This window comes from Acomys russatus, chromosome 32, assembly GCF_903995435.1.
Source record: "Acomys russatus chromosome 32, mAcoRus1.1, whole genome shotgun sequence".
Lineage (NCBI taxonomy): Eukaryota > Metazoa > Chordata > Mammalia > Rodentia > Muridae > Acomys > Acomys russatus.
Window position 1 is genome coordinate 17,070,587 of NC_067168.1, and position 16,284 is coordinate 17,086,870.

The 16,284-nt window shown below is 44.6% G+C and overlaps 1 protein-coding gene across 2 annotated transcripts; it reads right to left on the reverse strand.

Annotated features, from left to right (window-relative positions):
• Positions 1–2,957: 2,957 nt before the first annotated feature.
• On the reverse strand, positions 2,958–14,916 carry Minar1 (membrane integral NOTCH2 associated receptor 1). 2 transcript variants are annotated; one of them, XR_007830105.1, is made up of 4 exons: positions 12,541–14,915; positions 8,112–8,366; positions 7,679–7,744; positions 3,048–3,155 (listed from the first exon to the last, which is right to left on the reverse strand). XR_007830105.1 is itself a non-coding variant. In XM_051140566.1 (3 exons), exons 1-3 carry the CDS (start codon positions 14,839–14,841, stop codon positions 2,958–2,960), a joined length of 2,754 nt encoding a protein of 917 aa, XP_050996523.1. In that variant the 5' UTR covers positions 14,842–14,916. The 2 variants fall into 2 exon arrangements, 1 of the variants encoding a protein (XP_050996523.1); XM_051140566.1 differs by lacking the exon at positions 7,679–7,744 and having other exon boundaries at positions 2,958–3,155; positions 12,541–14,916.
• Positions 14,917–16,284: the final 1,368 nt, after the last annotated feature.

A 16,284-nucleotide genomic window follows, 5' to 3' on the forward strand; every position in this document is an offset into this window, starting at 1 on the left:
AAGAGGGAAGGAAGAAAAAAAAGGAAAGAAAAAAGGAAGGAAGAAGGAAAGGAAAGAAGGAAGGAAAGAAAGAAAGAAAGAAAGAAAAAAGCCAACAAAAATGAAGTAATTTGTAACATACAGTGACTTTCATTTGGGTCTGAAAACATGTACTTTCTGTAAAAATTCCTGAGTGGTAGAACATGGCACTCAGTACAGAAGGCCAGTCAGTCACCTTTGCCTTGGGGAAGGCATGCATTACAATAGCAAATAAGGGAAACAAATTACCTGAAGGGATGCAGAAACTTCTGTCTTGTTTCATTATGAAAATTGAGGGGTTAAGGGAACTAGAGTGGGTCTGGGATCTAAGAAAATCAAGGTGGGGTGAAAGAGAAAGATATCTAACTATAAACATAATCTTTTATGGGTTCTGAAACTCTAGGCATCCATGAGTTCATATATATAGCAAAGGTGTGGTCCTTCAACACCAGGCTTGGTACAACCTGCCTGAGGATGGCCACATTCCAGAGAAAACCTTCCTTCCTTTGCCCTTCATAATCTGGTTCCTAGATTATTACTGGGTCTAGATGTTTTCAATATGTGACAACACTGAGTTAGACCTATCCTGGACTTAGAGCAAGGTTGGATTGCTTTGACCACCTCCCGAGAAATGAAAAAGGCAATGAGAATTCTACAGGATTCTTTCAGTTTTATGCTTGACTTAGGCTATAGTCATGCCCTCCCTAGGTAGGCACATGACCCACATAAGGGCCCATTAGAAATAGATTTACCCTAGGGCAGTGGCAATGGATGAAGTGTGATTGGCTTCATTATATCAGCAGTTTAATCAAGGGAGTGCCATTTGACCCCTATAATCCCACCTGCCAAATGGAGGAGTCCAGTTGGGATTTGACAAAATTATTATTATCCTGGAAGAGAACATCTCTGCTGTCCAGCAAACCACAGACCAGGAAGTTGATTCCCTGATTCTTTGATAGCTTAATCTGTAATGTGGTGCAGAATAGTGACATCAGAATGTGGGACAGAGTCATTGTTGACAAGGGAGAGAGGTGAAAAGGGGACTCCAAAGGATGTAACCAAGTAGCCTCTTTGGAGTGAAAGAAACAACCTTATTTGAAGTGCCCAATCTAAAACAGAGCACCAAAAGACTACAATTCTAACAACAGACATGTATGGATGTATGTTTGCATGCATGTATGTGTGTGTGTATGCATGTATGTGTTCATTTTCAATCATTTTCAACGGCAAGTCCTCCATTCTAAGGCTAAAGTTTCAGTCACCTAATTGAAGATCCATTAGTAAACATATCAATAGAAATAGATACCACGAGGACCTCTAAAACAAAGGACCCCTACAGGTGGGAGAATCCATCCTCATCTGTTAGCATCATTAAATGCACTGACCAGTCTTGATGACTGACAACAGGATCCAGTGCAGCAAGCTCAGCATTATTTGGAAATAGTTAGGATGGACGCTAGACTCCTATTGCTTTAGAAATTAAAAGGCTTCTCAGATTCCACTTGTAGAAAGTGTGCATATTTTCCAAAGCGATTATTCTTACAACCAAAATGGGTGTATATTTTAGTTTGTTGTTCAGTGAATTTAAGATTGCTAGTTTCTGGCAACAATTTTTCTTTAATCTGTAGTAAGACATTAGACACAGATGTTGATAAGTCTTTCTGCTCAATTATTGTTAAGCACCAATCAGATGGAAACAGAGATCAAACTCTAATAAAATTACAACAGCTTCTTGTACACTTGGAAAAATCTTGCTCTTGATTTACTTAGCAATGAAGAAAATAAACAAAAATCAGGTATTTAGACATGTAGATAGATAAATGATTAAATAGATACTATTTTTTGAACTATTGACAAATATTTAAAACTCTGGAGTAAATGTTGTTGTGGTTGAGGAGACCTTGGTACCTTTGTCACATTATTGAGTACGCATTCAAAATATTTTTAAAGCCATTGAAAATGGTTGGTACTGGTACCAGTAGTGGACGGAATCCATAGTTTATAGTTAGAATGGTAAAGTATCACCATTGTCTCTGCTCTTCAAGGCACAAGAACAAGTTCCAGACTCTTCAGAGTTGAGCCTCAGGTACCACTCAGAGTTAGAAAATCAAGGAACAGAGCCACGTGCCAGAGTTAGAACAGTAGACCCTTTGGGGGTGGCTGTGACCTTCAGATGTTCAGCACACCCAGCCGGCAAGCTTCCCCACATCATGTTGGGGACAACAGGAAGGTTGCCTATCCTGAGTATCTTGGTCCATTCTGAAAAAAAAAAAAAAAAAAAACAGGATACTGTATATCATGCTTGGCTTGGGAAGTACAGCTCCTTCTTTCCTGGGCCCAAGAAGAGGCTTCAGAATGCTGCTATCAAGAGATGCAGCGATTCAGATGGTCTACCATGACGATGACAGAAGGGCAAGTGGAAAGTCAATAGCCCTTGATAAAAGTCAGGGGAGAAGCCACATTCCTGTGGACGCACATCCAGTTACATCATCAACAGTCAACAACACTCTTAGAGGATTAAGGAAACAGACCCCACCTCTTTGCTTTTTTATCTTTCTGTCACCAGCAGCTCCTCCAAAGAACAGGTAGTAAATCTGTTCTGTATAACTTAATAATAGCTTAACGCTCACCATGAATCATCATCAAAAGGAAAGAACCTAATTTTTATTTTTAGCTGATAATCCATGGCATTCCTTAGGTGGAACAAAGCTATTGTACTTTTGAAAACATATCAGGGTGTGACTGCATCTTAAAGCTTAACAGCTAGGTAGATTTCTTCCCAGAGTACATATTCTCTGAAGGTGACCTTCAGCACTGTAGAAAAGCATCCAGGATTTTTGTCTCTATTTCAGCAAACTGTAGCCACACTGGGGTGCGCTGTTGAAATACAGAGGAAGATGGTGCGCGCCGTGAGCTGCATGAATGCTGAGTCCACAGGCTCAGGACTTCATTGTGCAGATGGGCACAACAATGACAAGAATGACCGTGCATGCTGCAGCCGTGATGAGGGCAGCGATCTTGCAGACCTTGGCTCGTCTGAACTCAGCTTCTTTCCGTTTTAGTAATGAATCATAGCCTGGAGTATAAATGTCTTCCATCCAGTATTCCAAGTTGTTTGGGTTTAAGGATTCTTGGGTCTAGAAGTAAAGAGAAGATGTTAGAAACATGGTTAATGCTTGAAACCAGGTCTAAGACATCCTGACGATTGTCACTTCCGGAGCATTTAAAAGTTGTCTGCAGCTGGTATCTAGCAAGGACAGCATCATAAAATGCTCCCCCACCAGGCCTGTGGCAGCAATAGACTGCCAAGGGTCCATACATCACAGTGAGCATACACCCTGAAGTGGCTCCTCCCTCTCTAAAATTGACACAACAGCTTGGACACAGAGAAAGCCAGGGGTCATCTCTACATAAGGAAGCCAAATGGCCAAGAAAAACAAGACTCAGCTTCAAGGTTACATGACCAAAAGTAGTTTGGCTTCACTGTAAGGGATGCAAGAAAAGTCACTGAAAAATATATTCTACCAGAAGCCTCTAAGAGCAGATCTGCTCGAACCAAGACTGCCTTGTAATTTTCAGTCAGCTCATTTCTCAGAGCTTCTACTGAAAAATCAAAGGCACCTCCAGATTAATCAAAATGTAAAATATTTCCATTTCAAGCATCTGCATGAGCAGGTTAGAACACTGTTCAAATTCAAGGACTGCAGACCCACAGCAGACTGTCCCCACCGTGGTTGGTTGGTGATGATTCTAGAGCAAGTAACACTTTTCCCCCAAAACCTACTGCAAATGCCTACCAAGGATTAATGTATTGTCTGCAGAGAAAATATCATATTTAACCTACATTCCCCATGAATCCCATAGCACAGTGATGGCTATAATCTATTTTCATGAAGCAAAGCTGTGTTATTGTTTTATGGCAAACGTTTAATAACGTGTCTCGCAAAAAGGCAAAAACACATTACAGTCCCAAGTGAGGCCTCCTAAATCTCTAAATCACAAACCAAATATCCATTGTGAGAAGAGTTCTTGGATTGTTTTATAAACATGGGCACATTAAAGTTGCACACACATAATCAAAAACAAAAACAAAGAAATCCCAGGCCTGCAGCACTGAGACAGTTCAGCCATGGCACACTGTTTATGGAGTAGTGATAACTAAAGCATGCTCAGCATTTCCCATCTGACCTTCTAGATAGTTCCTTTTGCACCATGCACTGTGCTTCCTGGACTCAGTTGAGGGAAAGAAGAGGAGAGAGAGGTGGGGCGGTGGTTCTCCCAGCATTCTTCTTGCTGGGTTACCCCTTCCAACAGCTAGGCTCCTACCACACTACAACTTGCAGAGCTGTGTGTGCCGTGGTGAGTTTCAGAAACAGTGACTTGCCCGTGGCCCTTCAAGACCCAAGAAAGGCAACAGCTCTTCTCTCTCTTCAGTCCTGCTCTCTGGATATTTCACCGGCTATTTCTGTCCCTTAACCTGCTCACATTACAGTGAAAGATCCTCTTGACCAGCTTCCCATCATCCCTTTGGGCATGCCATCTGCTTACTGCAGGGTGCCGACAACCCACTGCCATTCCGTATCAAGATTTCATCACTGCCCCGTTGAAAACCGTCATATATTTGGAGGAGGGGGTCCCCAGGCGGTGAACTGCAGGCTAACTCCAGTTGGCCTCCTGTCTCTGTACAGCCCTCCAATTCAGAATGTCTTATTTTTCTACTTTTAAATCACTTCAGAGAATCAAAATTTGATGACATTTAAAAAGCAGTATGAAATGTCCAAAACCAAGGTCATCAGAGTAGTCAGACACATTCATTTACAGATCATCTGGGGCCACTCCGGTGCTATAGCGGGTGGGCGGGGCAGGCTGAACAACACTGTGCAGTGCCAAGAGAATAGAACTTAGAGTGGCTGACTTTAACACTGCTTATAAATTCTGCAAGCTAGATAGAAAGGCAGAAGGCAGTACTAGTCATCCATGATAACAATACCCCTAATATAAACCCGAGTGTTCTTGACATAGGGAAGGCCTGCAAATGTCCTTGAAAGAAACTCCTAGGTCCAAGTGTCAACTGCTGGAGTCCAGAAGCCTCTCCCTGGAGCTGATCTAAACAGCTCTATAGTGGCAAAGTTCTACTGTTTTAGAATCTGTGTTGTCATATTTGTGTCATAGGAATGCACCCAAACACACACATATGCAAACACAAGACTATATATGTGCATGCATATGCACATACATGCACACACAATTTATATGCATGTGTATGCATAATACATACAGAGAGGGGAGAGAGAGAGAGAGAGAGAGAGAGAGAGAGAGAGAGAGAGAGAGAGAGAGAGAGAGAGAGAGAGAGAGAGAGAGAGAGAGAACACTCGGACCTTCATGGACACAGTCGGGCCTCACTTGCTCTCCCTGACATGAAAACCCTTCAGTAGCTGAATAGACACTCAAGAAGAAAGGAAATTATCCAGATATAGCCCTGTCTTATTGGAATACTGCCCTAACATGTGAATTCTGTGCCCACGAAGATTAACTTTAGGCCAGACAGGCCAGCCTTCCCTTCCCTATAACCTTGAAGACAAACTCTTGTCATTATGGTCAAAACACACTGCTCTTTCCCCCAGTTTTCGCTGAGCTGGCCCAGGAGGGTTACAGCACACAGGTCACAGCAGATCTTGTGTTCTGTTCTCTCCATCTCAGAGAGAAGGAAATCAGCCTTCTTTCAGAGCTATCTACACTTACGGGCTTAGAGTCTTCCTGTGAAATAAACTATTTTAATTAGTTTTGTTTCCAATAACCTCAAGCTGTAACGGCACGGGCACCACAGCACAGAGAGGTAATACCAGGGTTTCCAGGGACACCACACATATACTCACTTGTTAATTAGGCCTGCCAAGTGATGAAATCAAAGCCAGGCGTATACCAGTGCCTACCCCCTTCGTGGATATCACTAGTGGATGTACGGATGGGCAAATAGGGGCCCTGAGAAATCTGTTCCAAGGCTAACGTGGAACGGCACTCCAATCTCAACAAAGCAATGCCAATGCATAAGCTGGCCCCACCTGCTTCTGCTGTCTTCCTTGCTGTCAACATATCAAAAGGCAATAGGCTCTCTATCCCCTCAGAACATGTGGCTGGGAACTCTGTCCTTTCCTGTTAAGCAGAGTCACCTAAAGCTCTGTAACTCAAACGTCTGTTTTTATTTTATTCTAATTTTATCTTTATACTTAAAAACACCAACACATTCAAATTGCACACATTTGTAACCGCAGAATCCCTCAGGCACTCTCTCTCTCTCTCTCTCTCTCTCTCTCTCTCTCTCTCTCTCTCTCTCTCTCTCTCTCTCTCTCTCTTTCTCTCTCCCTAAACTTTCAAATATCTGTTTTCAAAATTGCCTCCAGGGCAGAGTGAAGTATTGATTATTACAACCTGTTGAGTCATTTCTAATTCTGAGCATTTTCTGCCTGGAAGCTTGTGATAAGCTTAAGGCACACCGATCGAAGGGTGCCACAGATAGTTGTACAGAAGTCTGTTTGTGGGAGACTCAAGTCACCACGGTCTAGCCTACTTGTCATCCGGAAGATGACAGGAAATACAAGTGGCATGTGGTATGCATGCAGATATTATATACATGGAGTAGAATAGTTAAAGGGAAGCTGAGAATGTCCCTCTTGTCACTACTGTCCTCTTATCTAGGACTGGGCCAGAGCTCCCTTGAATTGCTACCATTTAGGGGCCCAGATAGGCAAGTGTGATGGCAAGCCCTCAGTCTGAGATGAAGCGCTCTTAAACTAGCAACAACAACAAAAAGGGAAATTCTACAGAGGGAAGAGAAGAGGAAGACCAGGACTTACTGTGCAAAGGTCCAGGATAGATCTATGACCTGCGACAACTCACTATGCTTCCTGTTTCCATGGCTTCCTGGTTTGTAACTTGGAGATGGCCAAAGCAATACTTGCCTTGCAGGCAACCGTGTCTAGAGCCGAGGGATGGATGTGCGAAGTACTATGTCCACTGAGTGGCTTCAGCGTCCACTACCAAGTCGTGAGTGCTGTCTCAGCACCAGGTTCTCACCTGTCTCACCTACTCAGCGCCAGGTCCTTTGTATGTATTATTTCCAGCTCTCACAACAATGCCATTAAGATAGATATTTTTATGCCCAGTTCACAAGTGAGAGGGCCAAAGCAAAAGCAGGTGAAATACGTGTTCCAGATCACACGGTGTTCTTAAGCAGCTTTGGATTAGGACTTGGTGTGCTCAATCCCAGTGTCTTTCCTCAGCCGCGTGCTGCCCCTCCCACCCTGTCTTTGTTTAGAGTAAGGCCATGACACGAGAGCCCTGCCATAGTGGATCTATAGACAGCTCTCACCAACCACACTTCAAGTGCTTGGGCCAATTCATTCCTTTGGTGCTATGGCCTTACTGTCCTTATAGCCAAGGCCACAGGTGCCCATGGTGATTGCTTTGCAGTGATGAGGAAACGTACACAGTTGTGCTATGAGTGGAACCATAAAGAGCTGCCCACCAAAATAAAAAGTGCAGCCCAAACCCAGCCCTGTGGCCGGTGAACAAAAAAAAAACCAAAATGACAACAACAACAAAAAAAAGCATGCCCTCTAGCCATAATGGCACTCACAGACCTTCCAGGAATGACTCTTACCTGGGGCGGCTCCATATGGAAACATAATCCATAGCTTGGCTCCCACAAACATGCTTATCCCACGTGCTACATATGGAAGGAGAAATCAGCTTGTGTTTCATTAATCAGTTTGGCTCAGGTCTTGTGAGCAAAGATTAGAATTTGCACTTTGTTTTAAAATGCATCATTAGCGAATCAGGCGGCCAACAAACATAGAAAGCAAGCACCCTTATTGTTAAAGGCTTACGGTCAAATTGGCAAGGTATAAACCCCCTTGTTTAAAACCACAACCACAACCAAAAAAAAAACAAAGAAAAAGAAAAAAAGATCTCACGTTTATTACATTTCAGAATTCCATGGTAGAGACCAAGGGAGTTCCTTGAGGGAGAGGCCAGATTTACATTATCCACAGCCCATGGCTGGGCTCCTCCCACCCAGAAACAATGAGGCTCACCTGCAGGTCCAAAGCTGTCAGCTTGCCCTTGTCACCAGAGTTCCGAGCATACTCCTCTATGGTCCAGGAAGGCTGGCCCCGCTTCACCTCAGCTAGCTCAGTCAGCCTCATGTCTGTGTACAGGGGGTTGCTCTTCATGTGGGCCTTGAGGGAGGTGGGATAAGGATGAGGACTGAACACCTGCTCCACCAGGAAGCCATCTTTGGGCTGTTTGGGCAGTCGGTGCTGTGGGGGGATGTCGTACTGTCTGTCTGCCTGCAGGGAAGCACAAAGACATCCAGAAAGCCACAGAGGTGGCATCAGGTCTCACAGTCCATTTGAGCAGCCAGCCAGCTTTTTATCAATGAGGCTCCCAGGTAGTCACCCAGGCAGCAACATGCATTTACTTAGGAACACATACAAAGTCTGCTTGTTTGGGGAGACATCTCTAAAGAGAGCTTCTGATCCTGATGAGAGGAGGGCATGTTTCCATATCAGGAGGAAGCTCCTTATAGCCTGATCTTTACAAGGTCCTCACAGCTGACTCCTCTTATACAGACAGACACAGAGCTGAGCAGGATTTCAAACCTATTAAGCTAGTTATGGAGTCTTTTCTTGACTCCTGCTTGACTCCAGCATTTTAATGACCCTTCTTTTCTATCCCATTTTATACCTTGACTCAAGAAGTAAAAGGCACAGATCATTCTGCACAGAGTGTGCTGAGAACCTGCCTTGGAAGGGAGAAGCATGAGGAGTCTCTAGTGACACGGTCCATGGTGGCAGGTGGCCCTTTCAAAGTATCTGTACAACACTTAAGATGAAAAAGCAATGTGTGGAGGTGGCAGTGTCAAAAAGAGCTTGATGTCAATTATGTCCTCAGGCTGTGTGACACATCACAGTCTACTCTATTCTCTGGGAACCTGTAAGAAGAGGGCTTCTTTTCTCTATTCACCTGGAGGTTTCCACATAGATGACTCTCCAGCAAGTGCTCCCTTACAAACAGGATGGCGTTTTCTCTGTGGTCTTATAGGACTGTGTACAGGCCTTTCAGACAGAATTTGTCATGCTAAGCTATAATGTTTGTCTGCCAGACTGTCTCCTCCACTAGACTTCGAGTTCCTCCAAGGAATAGTTTGTTTGCCTTTTAGTTCTGGCTCCAACAAAATGGCACCCCACCATGATTTGTCCAGGGCATAGAAACCAATTATATAGCAGTTGGCATAAAAGAAAGAAAGCAAAAATATTCTGTACAAAAGTAATAGAAAGAGGTGGGAAGGAATATGAGTGGAGGGGATGTGACAAGTGGACACACAATGAGAAAATGTGTGTGGCTGTGTCTGCATATCACACACCTGGATGTGGGCTAGTAGCACATATCAGCACACCTGATCCACTGGCTTGTTAGCAGAGGCAACATGTGAAACTAGGCTATTCAAAACCATCAAGGCTATAGACAGAGGCACATAGTTAGGTAAATCAAATAAGAAGGTCGGTTTTCTTCTTTTTTTCTAACTCATCAAGGCCTGAGATTTTCTAAAAGGATCCACTGGTTTTATTTATTCTGCTAACATAGCACTCCCCAGTCCTTGCAAGAGTTCCTAAAGTAAACAGATCTCACACAAAGCCAGGGATGGCAGAAATTCTCATGACAATCATGTCGGTGGTAGTCACTGGGCTGACTGTACATCCACCTTCGCCTTAACAATCCCCATGTGGATGTAAAAGATCCGGTCAGAGAGCTTAAGAGATAGACTCAATGCTGCACAAATAGAAATGGCAAATGTGGACTCTTTCACATGCCCAACAACATCTCCCTGAGGCCCAGCCTTGATCCTTCTACTGATGAGGTCAACCTCCAAGATAGCATCATCTATATGTGTCAGCAAATGTTCTTGCCCAGCACATCTGAACAAAGAGAGCTGAGAGCCAGAGTTTGGAGATAGGCAGCAATCCCGTGTCCAGATGTGTGAGAATAAAGAGGCCTTGAGCACACAGAACCCAGAGGCCTGATACTGCAGAGATCAGCACCAGCCATTATATATCAGACTGTCCTAATGCGGTAATAATGTGAAAAACAGTTTGATCATATAACAAGGCCTGGCCATAAGTGGCCATATGAGTTACTTAAGTATTTACTAAGTAGGTGACTAAGTGAATAAGCATAGCACTGGAGGCAGGGGTGGGATTGGGGGAGTGGTGTGGTGATGGTGGTAGTGATGGTGGTGATGGTGGTAATGGTGGTGGTGGTGGTGATGGTGGTGGTGGTGGTGATGGTGGTGATGGTGGTAATGATGGTGGTGGTGGTGATGGTGGTGGTGGTGGTGATGGTGGTAGTGGTGGTGGTGGTGGTGGTGGTGGTCATGGTGGAATACAAGTAGACTCACTGAGGCAAAGCAGGCTCAGTGGGTAAAATACAGCATTCTGGCTAGAAAGAACTATGGGTAGAAATGCAGGCTTAGTGGGTACAGGCACTTGCCACAAAGCCTGATGACTGGAGTTCAATTCTCCCCAGGCCCCCCATGATAGAAAAGAGAATTAACTGCTACAAGCTGTCCTCTTACAGCCACATGCATGAAACACACACACACACACACACACACACACACACACACACACACACACACACACACACGGTAAGAACTTTGAGACTTTTGGGGGAAGCAAAGGAGATCTGTGGGGGATTTAGAAGCTGGAGGCACCACACACCTAGAGAGAGTATGATTTAGGGAGAGGAACACAGAAGTGGCCCATGAGATGAGGTGGGAGATGGAGGGGGCTCCCCAAGCCCCAAGTAGGGTGTGAAGGCTGGACTGGAGGCCTCGTGGCAAATGAGATAGAAATGCAAGAGACTTCACAAAAGGTAAATACGTAGGAGCTGGCAGGTTCTGGGCAAGTGTGAGCCACAGCTCATGGGCAGCTTGTCAGCTGGGAGCATTGCCAAGGTGGTGACCATCCCCCACCGTGGAAATGAAGGAGAAACACTGGCTACAAAAGAATACAAGGTCTGATCTGAGACCTGAGGACTTTGAGACCTGGGCATGGTGAAATATTTGGAGGGTCTGGCCTTCAGCAATTTGTGAGACAGTGACCAAAGCTGGTTACCCCCAGCAGGGATCATCAATATAAGAGGTAGCAAATGCCAAGAGAAGAGGTTACAATGAAACCAGTCCCACAGTTCAAGGGGCTTACTTTAAACAGTAGCTGCCTGCCGATGTGAGGCACGTCAAGTGGATCTTACTTAAGGTTGTAGCTAGTCCTGCTGGTTTGGTGAGGCACTGGAGGTCAGGCTGGTAATATACAATCAACTAGCCATGCGAACTCTCTAATGGCCATTTTTCAATGCTACATAGGACCCTGGGTTCCAGAAATCTGGTATCCATGGCAGGCATTTTAGGGGAAAAAAGCACCATGGGATACAAGGGCTTCTTTGGCATCAGAAAAAAAGTAATGCTTCTTCGTTTTTCTCATTCTAAACCCTGAATTCAAACTTTTTTTTTTTCAAGTTTGTCTTTCTTGACATCACTTGGGAAGCCCACACCTCTTCTTTGGCTCAGCACCCTGGAAGCCCATCCTACTACTCCCTCCCACTGATAGTCCAGTCCTCAGAGACCCTGGAAGGCCAGCTCATGGCCTGTCCAGTGACACTGAAGCTGATGGTGGCAGGACAGCAAGCTACAGACTGAAACTGCATCATCCTGGCAGGGAGGAACCACGGGAACCTATCCAGAGTGAGGGGGTTGGATGCATGTCCCCTGGAACCATCCCCTTCACCACAGGACAGAAAAGGGAAGTATTTGAACACATACAAGCATGGATTCCAGAGCTGGTGGGGGTGGTCTTTGATAAATGGGCAAAACTAGCATTCACATGAAATGTGCAGAGCACCCATTATGTAGGAAAAGGAGAAAACTAAAGAGGAAAAGGGGACATTGTTTATGATTGGCTGTTTTTCCACAGTGGAACAATAAAACTGTTTCCTTATTATTATTATTTATCTTATAGTGAAATGGGCTCATATTGTCAAAAGTAACATAATGCATGCAACAAAATTCACACAAGAGACCTAACATCAAGGACACTAGCAAGCTTCTTCCCATGCTTGCCTGGTACAGGTCCCACTACTTCAGCAAGGACAAAAAGATAACCTTAGTGATGCTTGCCTGCCTTGATGCACTCCCCCTTCTGCAAAATCTCACACCACCTGTCCAATATCCCAACTGCACTGTCTACTGTCGGCAGCATCACAGCGTGAGCTCCACCCAACTGACTGGCACCTTGGCAGAACAAACAGCCTGCTCACGCTGCCCTCTCTGGTCTGATGTGCAGAGCCTGCCAATTCTGGAAGGGGAACCAGCAAGACACAGTTCCCAGCAAGAGGCAAGGCTTCTCATGGAATGTCTGAGGCTGTGACAATGCTGAAACCAACCATGAGAACTTAAATCGTCATTACCTCCTTGGATTTCCGATGCCAGTCTTTGTTATCGGCTGGGCCCGCATCTTTTATCTCCTCCTCGCTGAGGCCCATGCGATTGGTATAAGTGATGGTTCGCCAGTCTCTAGGAGAGTTGGAAATGCTGGCAATTTTGGACTCTGTGGCACTGTTCTCCTCAGTCAGGGACCTGGAAGATGGCCTGGTAAAAAGGCTTTTCTTTAAAGCCTTGACGCGCAGGCTTTCACTGTTGCTCCCACTGGCATCGGAGCAGCACCAGTCTGGGCTGTTCTCTACCTTGGGTCCGTGGGAGCCACTGTGTGCTCGGAACACCCTAGGAGAGGCACTGTCATCAGAAGGTGCATCGCTGGTCAGGGAGTTGAGATCAATCTGCACATTCACTTTCTCTGGCTGTTGTATTTTCTGATCCAGTTTATTGAGCTTTCCAAGTACCTGGGAGATTTCCTCACGGACTCCCGACAGTGACTCCAGCTTCCGCTCAATCTCACCAATCCTGAGGACCAGTTTGCACACACTGGTCTTCAACTCCTCTTCAGAGTGGTGGACATTTTCAGGCCGGTTACACTTGTCTGCCCTGCTGCTGGGGACCCCGTTGGTGATCTTGGCGAGGTTATGCTCTGGCGAACTGTCACAGTCTGACTTATGAAGCTGAGACAAGGAGCCAGTGCTGTTGTAGCAGGATGACTGTATCACCCCCGTGGAGCCGCTGATGCTCATGTCATCAAGAAACCGGAAAATGTCACTGATGTCATCACTGACAATTTCTGAGTCGTCATCCGAGTGCTTCATGGCATGCCTGTCACTGTACTTGGCCTGACCGGAAGCACACAGGTCTTTGCATTTGGGGGTGTCCAGCACATGTTGTTCTGTCTGAGTACCCACACTGCTGGTGTCTGAGCTGTGCTGGCCACTGGTGCAGCTGATGCTTTTGTCCTTAAACTTCTTGATGGCTTCGTGCTTCTCCAGGTCAACGGAGGATGAGATCTCTTTAGATTTGAGTCCGTTTGGTTTCACTGCATAGCTGGCAGGGAGAACTTTCTGTTGATCCTTTGGCACCAGGTAGGCTGGATGCCTCTCTGGGCCTGAGAAATTGGGGGTCTGGCTGCCAGAATTTGGATAGCGTAGCTTCTCCTCAGAGGGATTCCTACTGAAAAAGGACCGTTCAAAGTCAGGCACTTCCTCTGTGTTTAGACTCCAGCTTTTGGCGGGCCATGGGGTCTGTTTACTGGACCTCCCTGGACAGCGCCTAGCATCTTGTGTTCCCATCACTGGGGTGGGTCCAAAATAGGTAGAGGCTTGAAGGTCATCTAAGCTTTCATGCTTTGCGCGCCTTTTGTCAGGGATGGGGGAATACACCGGATTCAGGTACTGGTTGTGGTAAGGCATCTCAAAGCTGTGGTTGAAGAAGGGTGCCTTGTGCATCTCCTTCTGGTTGTGGGGCTCCCCATGATCCCCCTCTGCTTTGTTAGTGGAACCAACCAAACTGGGGGATACAGTCATGAGATTGTGAAAGTCTTCTTTGAATATGTTCCTTTTCTGAACACAGGACTGAACCACAAACGGTTCCTCAGTGGACATGAAGGTCTCTTTGATGCCTTGGCTGATGGGCAGAGAGTCCTGATCTGAAATGGACTCGTTCTCAATATTCATGGGGAAGTAGGTTCTCTGCATCTCACAGGGCTGAGGACTGGCCACAGAATATGGGGACAGGGCTTGGAGCCTGTCCAGAGAGGCTGCCCGGTTTTTCCCTTCTTTGCTGACACCCAACAGGAAGTTGGGCTCAGAGGCAGGGACAAACTGTGGGCATTCCTTACAGTCCATCTTTCGGCATTTGGATGACTGCCTAGTGGGGTAGCCTCGGCTGAAGGGCCTCTCGCTCAGCTCACAGTTCAGAGGCTCACAAACTGTTGGGCTGCACACCTCAGTGTCTGGCCTGCAAGATTCAAAGGATGCCTCCTTCTTGCGCACTTTGTGGCAACCCGCGGGCAGCTTCTCCTTGGCTGTGCCCCCGTTCATTTGGATCAGGTTGAAGATTGTCACAATATCTGCCGCCACCATGATTTTTTTGGACTGTTGATTATTTACAGAGCAGTTCATCTTGTCCTTGAATAGAGTGGCTGGAAAGTTGGGGTCGAGACACGCTGTGTAGAAAAGCACACTTCTCAGTTTGGCAAGCTGGGACAGATCAAACTGGGCACACAGTGACTTGCACAGGTCTTGATAGGAGACGGTATTCTGCTTACTGTCCAGTTCTTCTAAGATCTTCACCAAAAAGAGAGACACTTCCTGATTGGCCTCCATGATTAGGAATTTGCAAGCTCACTGACTACACTGGACCATCTGTCAGCTCTATAGTGGCAGTGGCAGAAAAGAAAGGGAGGAAAGACAGTTAAAAACAGCAGCAGTGTTCTAAGTCCAATTGTTTGAACCATTTGAAGACACACAAGGAAAATATTGCAGTGACTAAAAATGTTTCAGGGCTTTGACGTATTGACAACGTTTGACTTAGCAATTCCTGTCTTAGGAATCTACTCCAAAGAAATAAGCAATGAAAATTAGACATAACAATGTTCGCTCTATGGTATTCCCACTAGCAATGAAATTACTATAAAATATCCAAATAATAATAAATACATAAATAACACAAGTTATAACACACAATAAGCTTTCTTGAACTTGAAAATATCTTAAACGTACATTCTTATAATGCACCCTTAAAAAAAACTGCTAGAACATGCAACCCAAATAAAACATGAAAGAAGCCAGAGTTAAAATACCACACACTGTACTATAGGATTCCATTTTATTCTCATTCTGGAATATAGACCAGTAGCTGCCAGGAGCAAGCTCTGAGGAACATGGAGAAATTATTTAGAATGATATCCTTCATTATGGTAGCTGTGTGCATCCATCAAGTGCATGGAACACACACTTAAAAGTGTGAATTTTGCTGCATAGAAATGATGCCTTAACTAAAAATTATATAAAACTTTTACAATAAAATATGATATATTGAGTAAAGAATATGAAAATAAATCTGCATAAAGTAAGATCTTCATGATATGAAATTATGTATTCCTAGAAACTAAAACCAAAGAAGATGATGTGCACTAAAATCTAAATAGTAGTTAAATTTGAGATTTAAATATGGATCTTTTTCTGAAACAGTACTCTCTTTAGCTAGATATTTTATCATGCAAATTTTCAGTCTTACAGCAAAGTTGAAGGAATATTATCATGAACAATTACGTATTCACCATCTGGATCCAACCATGAACGGTTTACTATATTTGGCTGATCACATATCTATCCATCATCAAGCATTCTAATTTTTTATGTACTTCAGAGTAACTTGCAGGCATCTATACTCTTGCACTTAAATACCTTAAAATGTACATCACTGTGGCAAGTTCAATAGTGATTATGATTTTCTTTTTCTATAAACTTTACATACAGAGACGAGCACAAATATTAATGGTACCATGGCTGGTTTTGACAAATATCTATGCCTATATCATAACCAATTCTTATATAAAGACCTAAAACAGTGGTTCTCAGCCTTCCTAATGCTGCAACCCATTAATATAACTCCTCGTGTCATGCTGACCTCTAACCATAGCATTGTTTTTATTGCTACTTTATGACTATAATTTTGCTACCATTATGGTCGTAATGTAAATCTCTGTTTTCCAATGCTCTTAGGCAACCCCTGTGAAAGAATCATGTAGTCCCCAAAGGAGGTGC

Coding starts and splice junctions, on each gene's coding strand:
- Minar1 (XM_051140566.1), bottom strand. CDS start 14,841: ATGGAGGCCAATCAGGAAGTGTCTCTCTTTTTGGTGAAGATCTTAGAA. Junction 8,367..12,540: donor GGCATCGGAAATCCAAGGAG/GTAATGACGATT, acceptor GCTTCCCTGCAG/GCAGACAGACAGTACGACAT. Junction 3,156..8,111: donor TGACAGCTTTGGACCTGCAG/GTGAGCCTCATT, acceptor CTTTACTTCTAG/ACCCAAGAATCCTTAAACCC.